This window comes from Silene latifolia, chromosome X (assembly GCF_048544455.1).
Source record: "Silene latifolia isolate original U9 population chromosome X, ASM4854445v1, whole genome shotgun sequence".
Taxonomy (NCBI): Eukaryota; Viridiplantae; Streptophyta; class Magnoliopsida; order Caryophyllales; family Caryophyllaceae; genus Silene; species Silene latifolia.
Window position 1 is genome coordinate 246,249,161 of NC_133537.1, and position 23,317 is coordinate 246,272,477.

Here is a 23,317-nt window from a genome sequence, read left to right on the forward strand (position 1 = left end):
ATGCTCCTTTTCGTCCTGGTTTTTGGAGTGTGAGGCTTGGTTTATATAGGAAACGGGGTAGGGGATTTAGGGTTAGGTTATTCAGCAGGTGTATGGTTGGCTTATGGAAGAGGGAAGAGAGTTGGGAGAGAATAAGGAAGGTTGAATAGATAATGTGGTTATGGAAGGGATATGATTTGGGGGATTATTTCGGTTGTTGGAGATTGTGTGAGATTGTATGGGAGATAGATTATTTGGGGAATAAGCTAGGGAAATATAGGGAAGGGAGTAGGTTTGGATTGAGCTCGTAAAAAGGGACGGAGGAGGCTCTTGTTTTGCCGTGCAAAACAGGGTGCGGATTTGGGTTTATGGGTGCGGGTTTTCGCTGGGTTTGGACGTGGGCATGGGTTGGGTTGAGTGTTGGGTTAATGGGTAAGGTGTGAGTTTTGGGTTGATAGGTAAGGGTAGGTGTTTGGTTGGTGATGGGCTCGGGCAAAAACAGGGGAAGGAGGGGGGTTTGGTGTCGGGTTTGGGAAGGAAAAGGGGAAGGGAAAGGGTGTTGGTAGTGGGATTCGGACCCGAGATGGGGGGGATTTGTCGTATGAGAGCAAGCCTCAAAACACGTGCCAAAGTCTGTCTAAAAGCAACCTAAACCCGTCTTAAAAATAGAGTTAAAAACCGCTTGCAAAATTTAATTTTTCAAATTAAATAAAGCGATAAAAACACGAAAAACCGTCACAATCTCATTTCAAATAAAATTAAATAAAAACTTTGAACAATAATTTATTTTTCAAATAAATTATAAAAGCTTAAATTTTAAATAAAGTTGAAAAATATGAAAACCGACGAAATAAATTTCATTTATTTCGAAAGAATTTAGATTTCATTTAAATTATAAAACCGTCAAATAACGCTTGTCCCGCATCACTAAACGAAATCCGCTAACGAGCGGTGTAAGTAAACAGGTGTCCTATCATCATCGGGTGTTTTGTTGGGATTTCTGTAAATTCCTATATCGACGGATACGGGTATCTACACAATTGCAAGCATTTCTTTCTCGGTTGTGGAGTAATTGCATTGAGCTTGATCAAATGTCTTGCTTGAGCAGTAAATGACATGGTGTCTCTTATCCACAACTTTTCCGAAAACCGCTCCTACGGAATAGTCGGAAGCATCAAACATGATCTTGAAAGGGAGACTCCAATCCGGTGGTCGGATTATGGGAGCTGTCACTAATGCAAGCTTAAACATATTAAAGGACTCAAGGGAAAGTTGATCAAATACAAAAGGAGCATCCTTGAGGAGAAGTGAAGTTAACGGTTTTGAAATCTTTGAAAAGTTTTTGATAAACCGCCTATAAAAGCCGACATGACGAAGAAAACTTCTCACCCCTTTCACATTTGTAGGGGGTGACAAGTTTTCTGATGCGTGTCTTTTATATAAGGTTTTCACCTCATTTTTACACGCATTTCTGTGCTTTTTATGTAGCATCTGGCTACAAATACCCCCGAATGTTCTACTTTGGTCCGTTTATTGTAATTTGCAGGAATTGACCAGAGAGGAGCTAAATCGAGCCTTAATTGTCCCAATTGTATGCCTTCATGGAAAATAAGGAGCTGGAGCTTGGAAATCTAACACCTGGAAGACGCATGAGCTGAGTTTGGGAAGCAATTCAAGTCCTAACGTACCTATGTAGCTCGATCGAGTGGATAACTTCTATTCGATCGAGCGGTTTCATGTGCTACTGATAATTTCCGCCTAATCATTCATGGGCTTTTATAATTAGTCCATAGATTAGGTTTTAGAGTGGATTTTTAGTATAAGACTGAGGGAGAACACTACGTTACTCTCTCTCTCGGCACTTCGTTTATTTTTGGGGATCACACTTTGTCACTGTTCTTGGATTTTACTCTTCCTCTACACTTTGTTACTCGGATTCGGTATTATCAATCTAGTTTATTTCTCAATTTTATTTACTGCTTTGAATCCTTCTTCTCTTGTTGTTATAATTGCTTAATTGAATTCTTATTGTTCCATCATCATGTTCAGTCTTAATTATTTGATTATTGTAATTGTTAATCCAACGATTATGAGTAGCTAATTTCCCTATGCTAAGACTATAGGGGATCCATAATATGAAGGGAGAGTAATCGATTTACTAGGTTAATGCTGGTACCGTCTTTGTTGTTTAAATACTACAATTAATTGTAATTGCCTAATTGAGTCGACGCAGTTAGACCCTTATTCTTAGTGAACCTTGACCTGGACCGAAAGGTTGGAAGAGGCAGACTAGTGGCGAACAATAGAGTATTGCAGCGAGGGCGAAAGTTAAACTTTTTACACTTTAGGGTGAATTAAGGACCGAAAGGTGACGTTCGCTACCCCTTAGACCGTCTTTCGCATTGACTGGGACCTAGATTACTCGACGGATGATTGTGGTGAACCGTTTGTCTTAGCTGTTCTCCTTTATATGTTAAACTCCTTCCTTTTATTTCTCTTCTCCTTGTTCTTTTTAGTTTAGAAATCACATTTTATAAACCCCCAATTTGGTTGCTTGACGAACTTAGATTCAGCCGACAAATTCCTACCTCTCTGTGGATTCGACCCGACTTCCCTAGCTATTTTAGTTGGAGCCAGTTGGTTATTTTTGACAGGTACGCGACAGCCGTGTCAAATATTGGCGCCGTTGCCGGGGAGGTGGCGCAAACTTGTTGCTTTAATTAAGTTTGTCTCTCGTCTCAGGGAATTTATTCCTTGAGGCGGATCTCATTTTTGCAAAGCTTTGATTGGTTTTGCAGGTTAGTTGTTGCTTTGAAAGTTTAATTGCCAAAATGCCTACGATTACAGAGCATATAGAGCCATGTGGTAGATGTGGCGAGGAAGGGCACGACCTTTATGAATGTATGGCAAGTGTAGAGCGCGCCCTTGCTTATAAGAAGTACAAGCAAGGGGTCCCTTTCTCTCAGCTATATGAAGAGATAAAGAGCGTCTCTGCCCCCTCCACGCGAGCTCCTCTACCGATTCCTCCCTCTGCAAACGAACAAATTGCCGAGTTAAAATCCATCATGTTGAGTATGTCAAAGATGTCACAGCAATCTGAAACAGTTATATCGGAATTGAAAGAACAAGTCGCGCAGTTGACACTCGCGACAGACCAAGCCAAGCTTCTTCCAGTTTGTGATCCGGTCAGTGCAGTGAATTTTCAAAATGACCTCATCCATGAAGAAGACGAGGTTTTGATAGCTGATGATAACTCGGATGATGATTTAGACGAGTTTTTGAAGGAAATACTTGCTGCGTGTGCTGTAACCACTCGATCGAGTGACTCTTCTACTCGATCGAGCGGTTTTAATCATCCAGTCACTCGATCGAGTGACTCTGGCGGTCGATCGAGAAGTGCAGAATTCCAAGTTGGTCGATCGAGTGGTAATCTTACTCGATCGAGCAATCATGCTGAATAAACCACTCGATCGAGTGTTGAACATGGTCGATCGAGTGATAAAAGTACTCGATCCAGTGCTTTAAGTAGCGGAAATCCTAATTCACTATCTAACACCGCCACCGTGTCATCTTCCCCTGCTGTGGAGACGTCACGCATTGATAAGGGTAAAGAAAAGGTTGCGGGACCGCTCATCGCTACCAGGGTACCCTTCCCAAGTCGTCTGAAGGACGCAAAGATCGAGCAACAGTACGGTAAGTTTGTGGACATCGTGAAGAACCTCCAGGTAACTGTCCCTTTTTCCGAACTTTTTACTCAGGTACCCACTTACGCTAAGTTTATGAAAGATATTGTGACGCGTAGGAGAAATTTGAGTGAATTTGAGACGATTTCATTTATGGAAGAGTCTAGTAACTTGCTGTTAAATAAGGCCCCTCCAAAAATGAAAGACCCGGGCAGCTTTTCTATTACTTGTGTCATAGGCAATATGGTTATTGATAAGGCCCTTTGCGATTTAGGTGCCAGTGTTAGTGTCATGCCCCTTCCTGTCTGCAAGAAACTGAAGATGAGTCATTTCAAAGTGACTAACATTACCCTACAGATGGCTGATAGATCTGTTAGGAGACCCTTAGGTGTCTTAGAGGACGTGCCTGTGAAAATAGGCAAGCTCTACATCCTAGTAGATTTCATTGTTTTGGATATAGCTGAGGACACTCGAACCCAAATTATCTTAGGAAGACCATTCCTTTGTACAGCTGGGGCTGTTATTGATGTCAGACAAGGGCGTCTGACTCTTGCAGTAGGGGATGACGCTATCACATTCAGTTTGCCCAGTACTTTAGCCCACCCAATGATAGAGGACACTTGCTATTCGGTCGATATCATTGATGAGTCTATTTATGACTTCTGGTCGGGTTCTTTTATGAGGGACCCCCTAGAAGCTCTTATGCTTTTTGATGAGTGTGCAGATAGCCGAGACGACGATGACGCTGCGTTAGATTTGCTTGTTGATGATTTAGACGAGCATGAAGGAGAGCAGGTGGAACAAATGATCAGCACTCTTTGCTCCATTGAGGTAAAGGTACCGGAACGTAAGCCTCTCCCTTCTCATCTTAAATATGCTTTCCTAGACGATACAGAGCAATATCCAGTCATTGTCGGCACAAGCTCGGTGATGAGCGGTGACCTCTTTGTTAGCTGTACTTAAGAAAAACAGGAAGGCAATGGGCTATTCACTGGACGATATCACGGGGATTAGTCCCGATATTTGTATGCACATGATAGAGCTGGAGGAGGATCATAAGCCTTGCAGACAGGGTCAGCGCCGGCTGAACCAGAAGATGCAGGAGGTCGTGACGGCTGAGGTAATGAAGCTGCTGGATGCAGGTATTATTTATTCTGTCGGTAATTCTAGATGGGTGAGTCCAGTACAGGTAGTCCCGAAGAAAGGAGGGACAACTGTAGTTAAGAATGAGAAGAATGAATTAATACCTACTCGAGTAGTAACCGGTTGGCGGATGTGCATAGACTACAGACAACTGAATGCCGCCACTAAGAAAGATCACTTTCCCCTTCCTTTTATTGATCAAATGGTAGAAAGGTTAGCTTCTCATAAATTTTTCTGCTATTTAGATGGGTATTCAGGGTTCTTTCAGATCCCTATCCACCCAGACGATCAGGCTAAGACTACATTTACCTGTCCTAAGGGCGTTTTTGCGTACCGCAGAATGCCTTTTGGTTTGTGCAATGCCCCTGCCACCTTCCAAAGGTGTATGATGGGGATATTTTCAGAGTATATTGAGTCTATCATGGAAGTTTTTATGGACGACTTCAGTGTATATGGAAGTGATTTTTCTAATCGTCTGTCTAACTTGAGAAAGTGTTGTTGTTATTTTGTATTGAGGTTAACCTTGTGCTGAACTGGGAGAAGTGCCACTTTATGGTCAACGAGGGAGTTGTCTTAGGGCACTTGGTTTCTGATAGGGGAATAGAAGTTGATAAAGCGAAGGTGGAAGTGATTCAGCAATTACCACCTCCTGTTAATGTTAAGGGGGTGAGGAGCTTCCTTGGTCATGCCGGCTTTTATCGCCGGTTTATCAAGGATTTCTCCAAAATTGCTAAACCACTTACACAGTTGCTGCTTAAGGATGCCCCTTTTGTGTTTACTGATGCTTGTCTTTCTGCTTTTAACAGGTTAAAGCAGGCCTTAGTCTCCGCGCCGATCATACAGCCTCCCAACTGGGACTTGCCGTTTGAGATCATGTGTGATGCGAGTGACTATGCACTAGGAGCGGTGCTTGGCCAGAGGAAAGACAAAGCCTTGAATGCTATCTACTATGCGAGCCGAACTCTGGATGAGGCTCAAGTGAAGTACACTACCACTGAGAAAGAGCTGTTAGCTGTATTTTATGCCTTAGAGAAGTTTCGTACTTATTTAGTTGGGTCAGAAGTCACTGTTTTTACTGACCATGCAGCTTTGAGGCATCTCCTTGCTAAGAAGGAGGCTAAACCACGGCTACTGAGATGGATACTCCTTCTTCAGGAGTTTGATTTGCAGATCAAGGACAAGAAAGGAGCTGAGAACGTGGTGGCTGATCACTTGTCGCGGCTGGTGCGACAAGAAGGGGAAGATTCTCTACCTATTGATGATTCTTTTCCTGACGATACTTTAATTGCTGTTATATCATCTATTGTTAACCAAGAACCTTGGTATGCAGATATAGCTAACTTCGTTGTCAGTGGCGAGCTGCCGCCTGACCTCTCTCATCAGCAAAAGAAGCGTTTTCTTTATAACGCTAAGCAGTACTTCTGGGATGACCCTTACTTGTTTAAGGAATGTGCAGACGGTCTCTACAGACGGTGTATACAGCAGTGGGAGACCAAAATAGTACTAGAAGGCTGTCACTCCTCTTCATATGGTGGTCACCACGGTCCATCGCGTACCGTGGCTAAGGTATTTCAGTCTGGTTTTTGCTGGCCTTCCTTGTTTGCTGACGCTAAATCTTTTGTTTCAGCTTGTGATGCTTGCCAACGATCAGGGAACATTTCAAAGAGACATGAGATGCCATAAAACGGCATCCTAGAGGTTGAGGTTTTTGATGTCTGGGGCATTGATTTCCAAGGACCGTTCCCCTCCAGTAAAGGTAACTGGTACATCTTAGTAGCTGTAGACTATGTGTCAAAATGGGTTGAGGCAATTGCTTCACCCCATTGTGATGCTAAGACCGTGATAAAGATGTTCAAAAAGATCATATTCCCTCGTTTTGGTGTCCCTAGGGTCGTCATTAGTGATGGGGGGATGCATTTCAAAGAAAAGAAACTCACTTCCATACTGTCTAGAGTTGGTGTCCAACACCGGCGTGGTTTGGGGTATCATCCCCAAACTAGTGGTCAGGTAGAGGTCTCTAACCGCGAGTTGAAAGAGATCTTGTCGAAGGTAGTTTCTAAATCACGGAAGGACTGGAGTCTTAAGCTAGATGACATATTATGGGCTTATAGAACTGCCTTTAAGACACCAATTGATGCGTCACCCTATAGGCTAGTTTATGGGAAATCGTGTCACTTACCTGTTGAATTGGAATGTAAGGCCTGGTGGGCAATTCGTGAGCTTAATTATGATCCTAAGTTGTGTGGTCAGAATCGTCTTTTGCAGCTAGATGAATTGGAGGAGTTTAGGCTCAATGCCTATGACAGCTCGCGCATTTACAAGGAAAAGACGAAGAGATGGCATGACAAGAGAATCCTACCTCGGGAGTTCCATGTTGGGCAAAAGGTGCTGCTGTTTAATGCCCGGCTGTGACTATTTCCTGGTAAGCTGAAGTCCAGATGGAGTGGTCCTTATACGGTGACAGCTGTTACCAAATTTGGATATGTGGAGCTCGAAGATTCCGAGGGGCGTAGATTCAAGGTGAATGGCCAATATGTGAAGCATTACCACGAGGCGACTGAAGCAGACAATCGCGTTGAAGTCTTGCGCTTCGACGAGCTCGACGCACCAGTTAATTGATGCCAGAAAGGTCGTGCGGGACCTCTTAAACCAGCGCTCTCCGGGAGGCAGCCCGGACTGTTTTATTATGCTTTTGTCGAACCTTTTATTTTCCCTTGGCTTTACATTGAACTTTAGACACTGCTTTATGAACTTCCTACGTTGTTCTCTTGCTTTTTATGCGTCTTTTGCAGGTCCAGTACTCGATCGAATGATTTTGTGTTCGATCGAGCACTTTCTGACGCAGCTGTTACTCGATCGAGTAATATGCTCCTCGATCGACTAGATTCAAACCCGTGCTTACTCGATCGAGTGGTTCTTCACTCGATCGAGCTCTTCTAATGCACTGGTTCACTCGATCGAGCTGTTCCAAGTGCTCGATCGAATGGTTTCGACCTCCAGCTGTTGTTTTACGTCTGTGGAGCCACTGCTTGATTTCCTTTGACCTCCCATGTTCATGGTCGGTTTGGGGAGGTCCCTCCTTACGACGTTTTATAAGTTTTCCGACTCCACTTTTCCTTTTCCTTTCAGTTGCATTTCTTTCCCTATTTTTAGTACAATGAGGGCATTGTACGGTTTGGTTTGGGGAGGTATGCATCCATATCTGTGTCTGCATGTTTCCTTGCATTTATGCTTCCATATTTATTATTTCCGCATGCATTGTTGCTTGTTTCATAAAATTCAAAAATTTTCAAAAATTTCATGTTTAATTTGAGTCGGAACGTTTGAGCATTGACGCTACTTTGAACCCTTACTTGAGCCCTGCATACTCTTGACATTTAGTTGGCGTGATTATGTGCATAATCTACGAGTTTTTTGTTTCTCCCTTATCTGAACGAATAGACTTGATTCATTATATCGGCAAGCTACATTACATTCTGAGGTTAGAGCCTTATAAACTGGTGACATTCATGACCGGTTTCATTTAGGATGTGAGTAGTACTCTCTCTAAGACATGTAACATCAATTTGCATAAGCATGAGTCTAGTCTTCTTAATACCTGTATGCATTCGGTCTGTGGATGGTGACACGTGTTAGGAGAGGCAGTCCCCTTTATTTTATTCTACCCATGAGCCTCACATAGCCAAATCGCCCTTTTTGTCCCATCAACTACTTTCTAAAATACTTCCTACCCTAGCTGAACTAGTAACGAGTAGTTCTTGGAATGTTTATTGTAATATGGTTATATTATCTGATTTCCGAAGATGGTGGAAGAATTGAAGGGAAAGAAAGAAAGAAGGAAAATGTCGAATTGTTGAAAAAAAAGAAATGAAAAAAAAAAAAGAAAAAAAAATGAAAAGCGAAAAAAAAAAATGCGAAAAAGAAAAGAAAGAAAAAAAAAGACAGAAAAATTACATATGAAAAAGAATGAGAATTGTATGATGATCCACACTCCCATGCCGTATCTGTATTTTATGGGGAGTCGACGACCTTTGGTGTTTATGAGCTTAGTGCATAATTCTGCACCGTTTCATTTTGCTACCATGAGTACGAAGTTGGGATGCAGTCTATATTTGGATCCGTTGTTGCTAGCCTGGCTATTAACCCCACATATCCAAATTCATTTTAGCCCCTTCTTACCCATTGCCTCACTTACCCAAATGTAAGTCCTCGGCACGTGTCTTGGTCATTAGTATGGTTGGAATGCATATGTACGGTTGTAGAGACTCTATTCATGTTAACTGCATGCATGTTCTTATAGGTCGAGTTAGGTGAGTGTCTTACTTCTTCCTATCTTTCACATATATACTCACCTTGTGCCTGATTTTGAGGGACGAGCGACCCGTGAGAGTCCGATATCTTTTGAGTCTTGCAAGGTCGACGGTTCAGTAAGTTGAAACATTGATTTAACTCGTTTGTACTTTTCACTGCTACTTTGTCATGTTATCGCATTAAACTGGTTCTAGTGGATGATTTGTAGCCGATGCGTTGGTCCCGTTCCATTGTTCATCCTTAGTTGCATTCATATTTGCTTGGGGACAAGCAAAGGTTTGGTTTGGGGAGATTTGATGCGTGTCTTTTATATAAGGTTTTCACCTCATTTTTACACGCATTTCTGTGCTTTTTATGTAGCATCTGGCTACAAATACCCCGGAATGTTCTACTTTGGTCCGTTTATTGTAATTTGCAGGAATTGACCAGAGAGGAGCTAAATCGAGCCTTAATTGTCCCAATTGTATGCCTTCATGGAAAATAAGGAGCTGGAGCTTGTAAATCTAACACCTGGAAGACGCATGAGCTGAATTTGGGAAGCAATTCAAGTCCTAACGTACCTATGTAGCTCGATCGAGTGGTTTACTGCTCGATCGAATGCCTTTTTTACTCAAGGTTGATCGATCGAGCAGTTTGAGTGGTCGATCGAGGAGTTTATGCAAGGGGTGCTCAATCGAGTGAGTCATTACAGCTCGATCGAGTGGTTTGGTGATAATTTGCTCGATCGAGTGGATTACTTCTATTCGATCAAGCGGTTTCATGTGCTACTGATAATTTCCGCCTAATCATTCATGGGCTTTTATAATTAGTCCATAGATTAGGTTTTAGAGTGGATTTTTAGTATAAGACTGAGGGAGAACACTACGTTACTCTCTCTCTCGGCACTTCGTTTATTTTTGGGGATCACACTTTGTCACTGTTCTTGGATTTTACTCTTCCTCTACACTTTGTTACTCGGATTCGGTATTATCAATCTAGTTTATTTCTCAATTTTATTTACTGCTTTGAATCCTTCTTCTCTTGTTGTTATAATTGCTTAATTGAATTCTTATTGTTCCATCATCATGTTCAGTCTTAATTATTTGATTATTGTAATTGTTAATCCAACGATTATGAGTAGCTAATTTCCCTATGCTAAGACTATAGGGGATCCATAATATGAAGGGAGAGTAATCGATTTACTAGGTTAATGCTGGTACCGTCTTTGTTGTTTAAATGCTACAATTAATTGTAATTGCCTAATTGAGTCGACGCAGTTAGACCCTTATTCTTAGTGAACCTTGACCTGGACCGAAAGGTTGGAAGAGGCAGACTAGTGGCGAACAATAGAGTATTGCAGCGAGGGCGAAAGTTAAACTGTTTACACTTTAGGGTGAATTAAGGACCGAAAGGTGACGTTCGCTACCCCTTAGACCGTACTGCATTGACCTGGGACCTAGATTACTCGACCAGATGATTGTGGTGAACCGTTTGTCTTAGCTGTTCTCCTTTATCTGTTAAACTCCTTCCTTTTATTTCTCTTCTCCTTGTTCTTTTTAGTTTAGAAATCACATTTTATAAACCCCCAATTTGGTTGCTTGACGAACTTAGATTCAGCCGACAAATTCCTACCTCTCTGTGGATTCGACCCGACTTCCCTAGCTATTTTAGTTGGAGCCAGTTGGTTATTTTTGACAGGTACGCGATAGCCGTGTCATTTTCTATCACCGAAACTTTTGCTCCGTCAACTTCTATCCCCCTCTTCGATATGATGTGACCAAGCACAACTCCCTCTTCTACCATAAAATGACACTTTTCCCAATTGAGGACTAAGTTGTGCTCCTCACATCGACTTAATACATTAGAAAAATTGACAAGACCATGATCAAATGAGTCTCCATGGACACTAAAGTCGTCCATGAAGACCTCCATACTCTTCTCCAAGAAATCGATGAATATGGCCATCATACACCTTTGAAAGGTGTCTGGTGCATTACACAACCCAAATGACATTCGCCGGTAAGCATAGACTCCAATGGAGCATGTGAATGTTGTTTTCTCTTGGTCTTCCGGGTGAATTGGGATTTGAAAGAACCCGGAATAACCATCGATGAAACAATAATAGGCATGCCCCGGCAATTGTTCAAGCATTTGGTCTATGAAGGGGATTGAGAAGTGGACTCTGAGGGTGACAACATTTAGTTTACGGTAATCAATGCACATGCGCCACCCGGTAATCGGACGGGTAGGTAGGGAAGTTCCATCCTGTTGTTCAACAATGGTTACCCCACCTTTCTTAGGGACCATGTGGATGAGACTCACCCACTTACTATCCGTAATTTGGTAAATAATTCTCGCCTCCAATAATTTCAAGACCTCGTTTTTAACAACCTCCGCCATTTTCGAGTTTAATCTTTGTAGACCTTCTACACTAGGCCGACTTCCTTCCTCTAACACAATCCTATGCATGCAAAGACTCAGACACAACCTTTTTATGTCATCAATGCTATAACCTAATGTTTTTCTATGAACTTTGAGAACTTTCAAAAGTTTTTCTTCTTGAATAGCATCTAGGTTAGCATTGATGCTAATCGGGTAAGCCTCTCCCTCACCAAGAAAGGCATACTTAAGTGAGGGAGGCAAAGTTTTGAGTTGTACGTTAGGAGGGAGTAAGCCCTCAAATTTCTTGAGCACTTCATCATCAACTTCTTGATCTTCATCCATCTCCTCATCATGGATGATAATTTGGAAGGCTTCTTCCATTTCCGACTCTTCCCTATCCACTTCCTCAACTACTTCATCAACGATTTCATGTGTGCATGCTTGGTTTAGCTTTGGTCCTTTCACAAGATTACGAAGGTTAAATTCAACTTTATCGCCCTCTATTCTAAAGGTTAGCCGCCTATCTTTCACATCGATCAACACTCCTCCGGTAGCTAAGAATGGCCTACCGAGGATGATGAGGCAGGGTATGGCTATCCTCTGTAATATCGAGGACAACAAAGTCGGCGGGAATAATATATTTTCCAACCTTGACGGGTATGTCCTCAAGTACCCCCAAATGGCGTTTGACGGACCTATCCACCAATTGGAGAGTTATGCTAGTCGGGACCAAATCATACATACCAATTATCTTATAAACTTTCAAGGGAAGCACACTTACACTAGCCCCTAAATCACATAGAGCTCTAGATATGGGAACACCGCCAACTACACAAGGTATTGAGAAACTTCCCGGATCACCAAGCTTATGTGCCATTTTGTTTAAAAGGAATGCACTACACTCTTTATTCAACGCCAACATTTATTGCTCACCCAAGGTCCTCTTTTTTTACAAGATATCTTTTAAGAATTTGGTGTAGGGTGGCATGTTCAAAATCACCTCAGTAAAGGGTAGGTTGTAACACCCGCAAATTTTCTGTTTTGGCATTTATAATTTAATTAGCCATTTTATTATTTTATTTATATTTTTAATCCGTTTTTATAAAAATGCGGCTTTACATGCCTAATAATGTTAATATTAATAAAAATATCCGTCTTAAGTTTGTAGTAGGTTTGAGACGTATTTTAGTGGAAAATCGACTCAATTAAGGGTTTTGGGCTTAGGATGACCATTGAGCCTTTCTTTTATTTCTTCCCCTCCACCAATCCTACACTCCAAACTCTATCTTCTTCCTTCTACTCTAAAATTTCAGCAACTTTCCTCAACAAACAAACATAAAACACCATTTCTTCCATTTCACTAAAATCCCCATAACTTGCTCAATTCTTATCCGAATCAAGTGATTTTTGCGTCTATCGTCTCCTCTTTCCGTTCTCCATCCATTCCAACTTTCCTCTTCCCCTTATTCTGGCCGTGCATATAAGGCACGTTTTTCCCCCCGACTAAATCGTTTTCTTTGTGTTTAGGTGAGTTCTTGGACAACTCGGAGTAGTTTTGAGTCGGAAGTGTTTTCTTTGAAGAGCTAAAAGGTAACAGTGATAGGTTACTCGACATTATGTTGAATTTATATGTATTTATGTGGTTGTTTACTCATTTAGTGAACAAGTTTACATTTTTACTTGTGTTTGTACCATGTTTGTATGTGACGGTTTTATACAAGTTTTACTTATCTATTTTGAGAAAAGATGGTACCTTTAGATTCATGGTGAAGTGGGTAAATGAATTAGGTAGTTTATTTGAATGGAGATTACATGTTTCATGCTTAAAATTTTGTCTTAAGACGGCTTCACTAATTGTCTAGAAACCATGTGTATAGGTTGTTGATGGGTGTGTTTTGTGGACTGTTTTTGAGTCGGTTTCTTGGGTGATTTGAGCCAAATTGTTAATTCCCGTCTCTTGTGTATATACATGTATGATTTGGGTAACTAGTATGGACGAATACCACTTTACTCGTGCTTAGAAACCCGTCTTAAAATCACCCGTGTTGGACTGGACACGTGTCATTCCTGACCGAGGCGACCACCAATGCTGCTGAAAGTATGACAGATGGACCGGCGTCGAAAAATTAGGTGGTTTTGCCACTTGAATCACCCGATTCGGAGTCCGTATGAGTAAATGGCGACCGTTTTACCGTTTCAAGTTATATAAATATATATATCCTTGTGTCTGATGGTTGTTTATGCTTTTTATTCGTATCATGACTCAAGTTTTCCCTTATTGACTCGTATATGTTTATGGGTTGTTCGGATTTTGGTTTGTTTACGTTTTGTCTCGTGTTTCTTATTAGTTAATTCATTTGTTATCGGTTATTTATACTTTGTTCAAGTAACATGTACATGTGAAATAAAATGTTTATTCATGATAAGAAAGCATGAAATGATGTTATATGCTTCATATTTGAGTTCATATTCATTTCTTTACATTTTGCCATGTGTTTTGTATTACTTGTTCCATTTTGAGCTCAAGTGACATATAAATATGAAATATAAGGTTTATTCAAGTTATATAAGATTGAAATGGTATTATATACTCCACATATGAGTTCTTATTTGGTCATGGTCGAATCTTTATCAAGTTTCAAGTATGAAATGACTTAGTATATTTCATTTATGGGTGTACTTACTCATTTCCATGTTTCCATCATGTTTCAAGTATGAGTGATTTATTTTAAGTAACTACTTGTAATGAGTCGTATTCTTATGAAAATGTCATAATGATATACCGTATTGCTTGATATACCCTTACGCCTTACTTGTGCCGTTCTGCCAAGTATTGGTTTGCGCCGCTCTCGTGCCGTTCTGCCGGGAGTTCGTTGATTTATGTTTTTTCCCGCCCCTTTCGGACTGTTCTGCCGATTGCGGGATACCTCATATCGTATTCTGGTGACAATGCCTTTATGTTATACATTTTGCTTGACTTGTCTTTACGCCTCTTTCGGACTGTTCTGCCGATTGTGGGTTTAGCTCATATTTTCCGCGTCTTTCGGACTGTTCTGCCGATTGTGGGTTCTCGACTTCCGTTACGTCGATCGAGTCTTGATGCGGATCGCTTCGCCACATGTCGAATCGGGGACCGTTCGCCCGAGAGTCGGCGATTTATACTAGGACTGAGTCTTGGGAGTACCATTGTCGTCCTACCAGGGGAATTATATATTTATATATGAGTAGTAAAGGTCTTGCTTGGTTATAGATATCGGTGTTTGTCTTTCAAGGTAAGAGTTATGCCTTGTGTTGTTTGTCTTGGTCCTATCGGATACTAGGGGTGAGCTATAAGCCCTCTAGTTGCGATATGATCGTCGGGATTGATGCTCCCATCCGTTCTTATGGTGAGATGCAAGCCATAAGTATGAATGTGACATTAGTAGCCACGTGCCGTACAATGTTTGCTAAGAGGTTTTCCAAATAATGGCTACAGTTTCCATTCTTGTAATTTACATTGGTTGATCCCTTACCTAACTGCTTCACATGATTCGGATTCCAATCTCATATCTATGTTGTAATTCTTTGAAATACGTGCTTTTGCATGAATGATCGTATTCTTGTCTTTCATGTTATTTGATTGTCTCACATGAATAGTTGAATCTTTATTATGCTAAGGTTGGTCTTTCTTGTTCCATCTCATTTAATTGCCATGTTTAAATATAAACTTGATATTCATGTCTTTCGTAAGTATCTTATATGACTTACCTGTTTTAGTTCTTTGTTATGTTCGTTTTGACATTTTGTGGTTGGGAGAACCTTGAGTTACTCCCCACTGACTGTGGCCTTCATGTTTACATGAATGACAGGTATTAGTTGGTGCATTCATGGGGGAAGACATGTGTGAGCTAGCAAGCACTTTGGCCTTTTAGTCGGTTTATTAGTATTGTTTAGACTCACCTTTTATTGTATTGTCATTCGAGGGATATATTTTCCATCACCTTGACTATCACGTTTGTATAATTTAAACTTTATTTACGCATTCTTTGTTTGTGTTTGGTATTTTAATAAAACCGCGCTTTAAATTTTAAAAGTTTCAAAAATTCCCTATTTTTCCGCTTGAATTTACAACTTATATTTTCCGCGTTATCGCGGGGTGTCACATAGGTCACCTCAAGTTTTTCTAAAATTTCACAAAATTTTGTGTACTTGAAGTTTTCTCTAACTTTAGAGATCTAGTGGGATAGGGAATGTTATTGACAAGTTGAGAGTTAGAGGATACCTTTGGAGAAGTTGCCTTACTTGTTACCCTAGTGGATGGTTGTAGAAACACTTCCTCGGTAGCCTCCTCACTCACCTCCTTTGTATAAGGGAGGTCCTCAACTAAGCCATCATCATCTTTGTTCACTTGAGTTTCCCCGGTTGTAGATGCTCCACTTGTTGTCTTTCCTTTCTTGGACTCGCTCATCCTTCCCGAAGGAGTCATTGGTGGGCTTTCCCCGCCACCATTTATTACTAACCGCTTTCTTTTTGGATCAACATCAATTTCTAGATCCTTATAAGGGTCTTTAAGTTCAACCCACTCCTCAAGACAACCCCATGGGCTTGGTGGTTTAGCGAGGCATCTTTTGAGCTTTGGCCTTGGGCAAGTAAACCATTCGGCGGTCTTTGAGGGTTTGCTAAAGCTTGGGATGCCATCCGGGCCTCCATTTCTCTCATCTCCCTTTGAGTAGCACTTGACAAATTTTTCATCTCTTGGTTATGAAATGTTTGCATGTTCTTCATCATTCTTACCATTTCACCATATGATGGCTCACCCATTGGTTCTTGGTAGGGTTGGTTAGCGAAAGGAAGAGGGAACCCATAGTCAAAGCGATTGTTTGGGCCTTGATTGTTGTTTTGACTTTGGTTTCCTTGGTAATTTCCTCTAGGCCCTTGTTATACCCTTGTTGTCCTAGGAAATTTTGATTAAAACCTTGGTCTTGGAACACTTGATTCCATCCTTGGTTTCCTTGACTGTACCCAAAGTCTTGGTGCCCTTGATTTTGATTCCCAAAGTTTTGGTTTTGATTGTTGTTGAACCCTTGATTTTGGTTCTCAAAATTGTTTCCAAAGTTGTTCCTTTGATTTTGCCCTCCACCCCTTGGTTGAGAAAATCCGGGTGGGTTGGTGTTTTGAGCTTGTGGTTGAATATGTTGTGGGTTTTGCACATTAGTACTCATGTAGCTCATGTATGGGTGGTTCTTCATACCCGGATGGTAAAAATTCGATTTTGGGTTATAGTTGTTTTGGTTATTGTAGGAGGGCCTTGGTGGCCCCATGGGGTGTTTTAGCTTTGGAAGGCATTAACATCTTAGACATTCTCTTCATCACCCATGTTATATGCATTGTTAGCACATACATCAAAGGTGTGACCCATCTCTCCACGCAACTCACAAGAAGGTTCCTGAACGACCTCCTCCATGGGAGGACCATGGAAACCACATGCTTGATTCACTTGATTCGTTGTCATTTCCTCAAACTTCTCTGTGAGAAGATCTAGCTTGGCATTTGCTTCGGCATTAGAATTAGAATAAGAGATTCTTGCTTCAAAAAAAAGGAAAGTGATGAGAGAGAAAGTTAGAGAGATAAAATTCCCTCTAAATTAGGTTGCTTTTTGATCAAGCAATGGCTAGATCCAAAAAAACCCAAAAAATCATCACAAAAATACGCAGAATTCAACTCAAAAAAATACGCAGAATTCATCTCAAAAAAATCAAAAACACGATCCTAATGGATTAAAATCCATCAATAAGGGGAAATCTCATCAACATCAACTTCAATTCTCCTCTCAGGAGTTTGAATCTTACTTGGAGGAGATTTTGGAGGAAGAGGAGATTCCAGTAGACGACGCCGTTGAAAATACTGTTGAGGATGCTACGCTCGTTCAAATTACGCAGGCTGATGTTGCTGGTGAGGTTAATTTCTGGTCTACCTCTGTCTATTGTTTCGTTCTTGGAGCAAACCCTCCGAGCTCTGTTCTTACGGGGTTTGCGAAGAGGGTTTGGCAGGGACAGGGGATGGATAAGATTTCGTTCTTACCTAATGGCATCTTTCTTGTGCGATTTAAAACTAAGGCTCAACAACAATTTGTGCTGAATAATGGTCACTTGATGTTTGATAACAAACCGGTAATTGTCAATGAATGGAAACTAGAGACGTAATTAATTAAGCATGATGTTAAGAAAATTCCGATTTGGATGAAGTTGTTTGGGTTGGATGTTAAATATTGGGGGCTTGAAAGTCTTAAGAAGTTGTCTGGGATTATTGGAAATTACATTAAATGTGATGATTCCACGCTTCATAAGAACTTCTTAGGTTTTGCCCACATTATGGTTGAAGTTGAAATTGGACAGAAATTCCCTGATTCTATCAAATTTTTGGATGAAAATGGTAAGACTCAAACCCTAAGGGTGGGGTACGACTGGTTACCTCTCAGTTGTACTGCCTGTAAAGGGATGGGTCACCTTGCTGAGCAGTGTAGAAAGGGGAATGAGAAGCAGATGGTGAAAAGAGTCTGGAAGCCCAACCCAGTGGTGGTTCAGCAACAGAAATCTAAGCATGTTGCTGTCCAGAAACCACAGGTTCAGGCTAAGACTACTCAGAAGGAACCGGTCTTGTAGGTAGTCCATCCTGTCTCTGCAACTGAGACTATGCTGACTCCTGTTCTGGTTCAGAAAACACCCCTGGTGGAAAATTCTTTCCCTAGGCGTATCATAACCAAACTTATGAGGAATGACACTGGCAATAGGAGGACCTTCTCTTATAATGGGCTTTCTGTTATGGAATCCCTGTCACAGTCCTTACATAAGTCTCGGTTGGGGATAGTTGGAAGTATGAGGCATGAGAAGGGGGAGTCTAGTAAGGCTACTTCTGAATATGGATAAGATAGGAATGTGGAACATTAGAGGGATGAATCTCCCTACTAAGCAGCATGAAATAAAGAGATTCTTGCTTCAAAATAAAGTAGGTTTGTTTGGCTTATTAGAATCAAAAATAAAAACCAAAAACTGGAATAAAGTCAGAATAAACTTGTGTGCAGATTGGGCTATTTGCACAAACTCTAGTTTGCATAAGGGAGGGAGGATATGGCTCATTTGGGACCCAAACTCTTTTGATGTAGACATATGTGATGTTACAGTTCAGTGAATACATGCAAAAATTCATGATAAAAGTAGGAAGAAAGTTTTCTGTATGACTGTGGTTTATGGGTTGAACCAAGCTCATGAGAGAACTATGTTATGGAATAGTTGGAGGAGTTACCATAGTATGATCTCTGGTCCTTGGCTGGTGGGTGGTGATTTTAATGCAGTCATGGCTAGGGATGAGAGAATAGGTGGTGTACCTATTTCCAATGCTGAGCTTCAACCAATGTTACAGGCTATTCAGGCTTGTAATCTTGCTGATTTGAGTGCTAGGGGATCCTTCTTCACTTGGTCTAATAAGCATGAGAGTGATACAAGAGTTTATAATAGAATAGACAGGGTGTTTAGTAATGCTGATTGGAATGATTTATTCCCTGATGGGTATGTTCATTTTCTCCCAGAGGGCACTTTTGATCATTGCCCTTGCCTGATTCACTTGGAGGTTGAGCAACAAAGGAGGGGGAATTATTTCAAGTACTTTAATATGTGGTCATTGGCACCTGGCTACTCTGAAATTGTCAGGAATGGATGGCAAAAGGATTGTCAGGGGACACCTATGTTCAAGGTGGTCACGAAATTGAAGGGTTTGAAAAAAGGCTTGAAGGACCTCAATAAAGAGCAATTTGACAACATTGAAAATCTTACTCAAGTAGCTGAAATAGCCTTGGGTAATTTCCAGAAATTATTAAGAGATGATCCTTTAAATGAACAGTTGTGTCATAATGAGAAGGAATGTGCCAAAGGAAGTGACTGACTTAAAGAAGGCAAGGTTGCAGTTTCTTAACCAGAAGGCCAAGTGTGACTGGATGAAACTTGGTGATGAGAATACTTCGTATTTTCATGCTGCAATAAGAAGAAGGTCAAAAAATAGGGTGTTTCAGATTAAGGATATGGACAATAAGCTGTGTTCTGATCCTTTGTCTATCCAGAAGGCTTTTACTAATTACTATCAAAAGCTGTTGGGTACCTCAACTGCAGTACTTCAAGTTAACAAAAAATTGGTGCAAAAAGGAGCATGTTTAACTGAGAGGCACCGTGCTATTTTAAATGCTCCAGTGACTACTGAGGAGGTAAAGAATGCTATGTATGCTATACCAGGGACTAAGGCCCCTGGTCCTGATGGCTATAGCAGCCAGTTCTTTAAAGATAACTGGGAAGTTGTGGGTTTGGATGTGATAACAGTTGTGCAGGATGCTTACCATTCTGGGAAAATCCTGAAACAAAGCAATAACACGATTATTACCCTTATTCCAAAAGTAGAGGTGCCTGAAACAGTAATGCAGTTCAGGCCAATTGCTTGCTGCAATACTGTTTACAAATGTCTATCTAAGGTGATTTGTGGAAGATTAAATCAAGTGTTGCCAGATATCATTAATCCCTCTCAAAGTGCTTTCCTGAAGGGTAGGGATATTGTTGGCAACATTCTTATCTGCCAAGATCTGGTCAAGCTATATAATAGAAAAAGTTGCTCTCCTAGAATGCTCATGAAAATTGACCTACAGAAAGCCTATGATTCAGTTGAATGGGCATTCATGAATGACATGATGCTTGCTACTGGGTTCCCTGACCATTTCTGTCAACTTATTATGCAATGCATCTCAACCCCTTCTTACTCTTTATCTCTAAATGGAGACATCTTTGGCTTCTTTAAGGGCAAACGTGGGCTCAGGCAAGGAGACCCATTATCTCCTCTCTTGTTCACTTTGTGCCTGGAGTACCTGAGTAGAGTGTTGAAGGTTGTTCAGAATCACCCTGACTTTAAATATCATTCTCTGTGCAATAGGATTCAATTATCACATCTCTGTTTTGCTGACGATCTCATGCTGTTTTGTCATGGAAATAGAGCTTCTATTGCCTTGCTCATGAAAGCTTTTTCCTACTTTTCCAAAGCTACTGGCCTCTCTATGAATAGAGGAAAATCTAATTTCTATTGCAATGGGGTGGATAGCAGCTTGGTTAAAGAAATAGAGGAACTTACTGGAATGCAACATGGCTCTGTTCCCTTCAAATATTTGGGAGTTAATGTTTCTTCTAAACGTTTATCAGTTTTGGACTGTCATTACTTAACTGAAAAAATTGTTGCCAGAATAAGAAGTTTGGGGTCCAAGAAACTGTCCTATGCTGGCAGACTGGTGCTCATACAGCCTGTTTTAAGCACGTTACATAGTTATTGGGCTAGGATCTTTATCCTCCCTAAAACTATCATTGGTAAGATTGAATCTATCTGCAAAACTTACCGCTGGCATGGGAGTGATCAGAAAGAGAGTCTTGCACTAGTGTCTTGGTCTCAGGTCTGCAAGCCTCTGCAACAAGGTGGTTTGGGTTTGAGAGATCTGCATTGTTGGAATATTGCTGCTATTGGCAAATATCTGTGGTGGGTGGCAATGAAGACTGATCATCTCTGGGTCAAATGGGTTCATTTTGTATATATAAAACAGAATGGATGGCAAGATTATGAACCAGGTGTTGGGAGTAGTTGGGCTTGGAGGAAGATATGCCAAGTCAAGAATATTTATAAAGCTTACTTATTTGGTTCCTCTCAGGTAGAGCATTACACTCTCAGGCAAGGCTATCAGTGGCTTAAACCAGATGGTGCTAAAGTCAGATGGTATCCTTGGATGCTCAATAGTTGGATCATTCCTAGGCATACCTTCTTGTGTTGGCTAGTGGCTCAACAACGACTGCTTACTCAGGATAGACTGCTTAGAATGGGTATTATCCAAATCAACTGTTGCTTTTTATGTGGGCTTGAGGAAGAATCTCATGAGCATCTCTTCTTTGGATGCATTTATAGTAAAATTTGTCTGCAGTTGGTGAAAGATTGGTGCCTGTGCCCTTTACCTGATGCTGGCTGTATCAAATGGTGGATTGAATGGAGACATTCTTCTGCGTGCAGGAAGAAAATCGTGGCAGTTATTATGGAAGCCTGATGGCTCAGATATGGCATTGCCGTAATCTCAGCAGATTGGATGGACTGATTTGGCATCCTAATGTTTTATGTAGTAAGGTCAAACATGATGTTGTAATGAGACTTGGACAGTGTGTCATTAAGTCTAGAAATAGTAGAGTCATTGGCTGGGTTAACTACTTAACTTCGGCTTAGATAAGTAGTGAGAATGGTTAGCTGATCAATGTTGTATGGCGTGTGGGACATTTATATTTCTAATGATAATACTTACATTTCCCAAAAAAAAAAAAAAAAACAGCTACTTATCCTCAAAGCATTTCCTCTTGACCCGTAATTAGCTTCCGAGTCAACCATTTTCTTGATGAGGGCCGAGCCTTCGGCATCTCCCAAATGGTCAAATAATCCCCCCGCGGAGGCATTTACCATCTCCTTAATTCTCGGTAATAGAGTTTGAAAGAACGTTTGAGTAATATACCATTCGGGAATGCCATGATGTGGGCAACGGGCTATAAGGTCTTGGAACCTATCCCAAGCTTCTCCCAAAGATTCTCCATCTTCTTGTTGAAATGTGGTGATTTCGTTTTGGTGCATGGCGGTTTTAGAAAAGAGGAAGTACTTGGCAAGGAATACCTTGGCCAAGTCATCCCAAGTAGTGAATGTATTTGGTGGGTGAATGTTTAGCCACCGGTCCGCCTCGTCTCTCAACGAAAAGGGAAACAACATTAACCGCAAAGTGTTTTCGGGCACTCCATTTCTCTTCATCATTGCAGTTTTACCCTTGAACTCCCTAAGGGGAGCATGGGCATCCTCATCAATGTTACCGCAAAAGCAATCCTTATCAATCAACCCGAATTAAGCGGGGTGGATTTTGAAGTTGTTAGGAGCCAAGGTACCAAAGTTGATTGGAGAAGCGGAATCATCCGGGTTTGGCCGGTTATGGTCTCTTAGAGCGGCCATTTGTGGTTCAATAAGAGGTAGATTTGGTGGAGGTTGAGGTATTGTGTTTTGGATTTGGGTGTTGTAAAAGGAGTTTTATTCAAAAGGATCAAGTGTGCCGATTGTTTACACTTAAATGGTGGCTTCAAGGTGCATTTGGGTGGATGTGCTAGCTTGGTTAAAAGTTGCCAAGTTGGAAATCCTAACCCTGGCTAAGGTCCTTGTCCTCAAAGCTCTATAGAGCCTTTCCGGTTCCGGGTCACTAAGCAAAGGTTTACCGTCTCTTCTAGGCATACACATCAACAAATAGTTCGTCTCCTAGTGTTTTTTAGACACTAGGGAAGAGCAATAACACAAACATTCTACAAGAAACAAGACGCTACTCAAACAAGCAAACAATAACACAATGAGTAAAGCCTAGACTCTAACTAAGTAAAATCTAACACCATCCCCGGCAACGCCGTTTTGATGAATGATTTTTGTCGTCAATTCTCACACCAAAAACAATTTGCTAAACTCCTAATTAAAGTAGTATAATTAGGGGTCGTTCGCAAAGATGGCGGGGACTTGTACTTAGTTTGTTCAAATCGAGTTTAGCCTAAATAATCGAAAGGGTTTGTTTAACTAATTAGTAGAATGCAAAATAATAACATGAAATAAAGCAAGACAATAAAAGAGATGAGTTTAAACAAATTTATAAAAGCTAAGACTTCCGGGTTCACTTAAGTAAGGTAGAGGTGATTATAGGTTTAACAAGTTATGGGTAGTGGTTTGGCCTAGGTTTAACAACTAATTCCTTAGTAATCCCAAAATCTTTCACAAAGTTTTCACCT

The 23,317-nt window shown here is 41.0% G+C and overlaps 1 protein-coding gene and 1 non-coding gene across 2 annotated transcripts; both read left to right on the forward strand.

Annotated features, from left to right (window-relative positions):
* Window positions 1-18,689: 18,689 nt before the first annotated feature.
* On the forward strand, window positions 18,690-19,394 carry LOC141619883 (uncharacterized). The gene has a single exon (XM_074436902.1). It carries the CDS (start codon window positions 18,690-18,692, stop codon window positions 19,392-19,394), a length of 705 nt encoding a protein of 234 aa, XP_074293003.1.
* A 2,638-nt stretch (window positions 19,395-22,032) lies between these two features.
* LOC141624420 (small nucleolar RNA R71) lies at window positions 22,033-22,139 on the forward strand. Its single transcript, XR_012534226.1, has one exon. It is a non-coding gene; the product is annotated as a small nucleolar RNA R71 (small nucleolar RNA).
* Window positions 22,140-23,317: the final 1,178 nt, after the last annotated feature.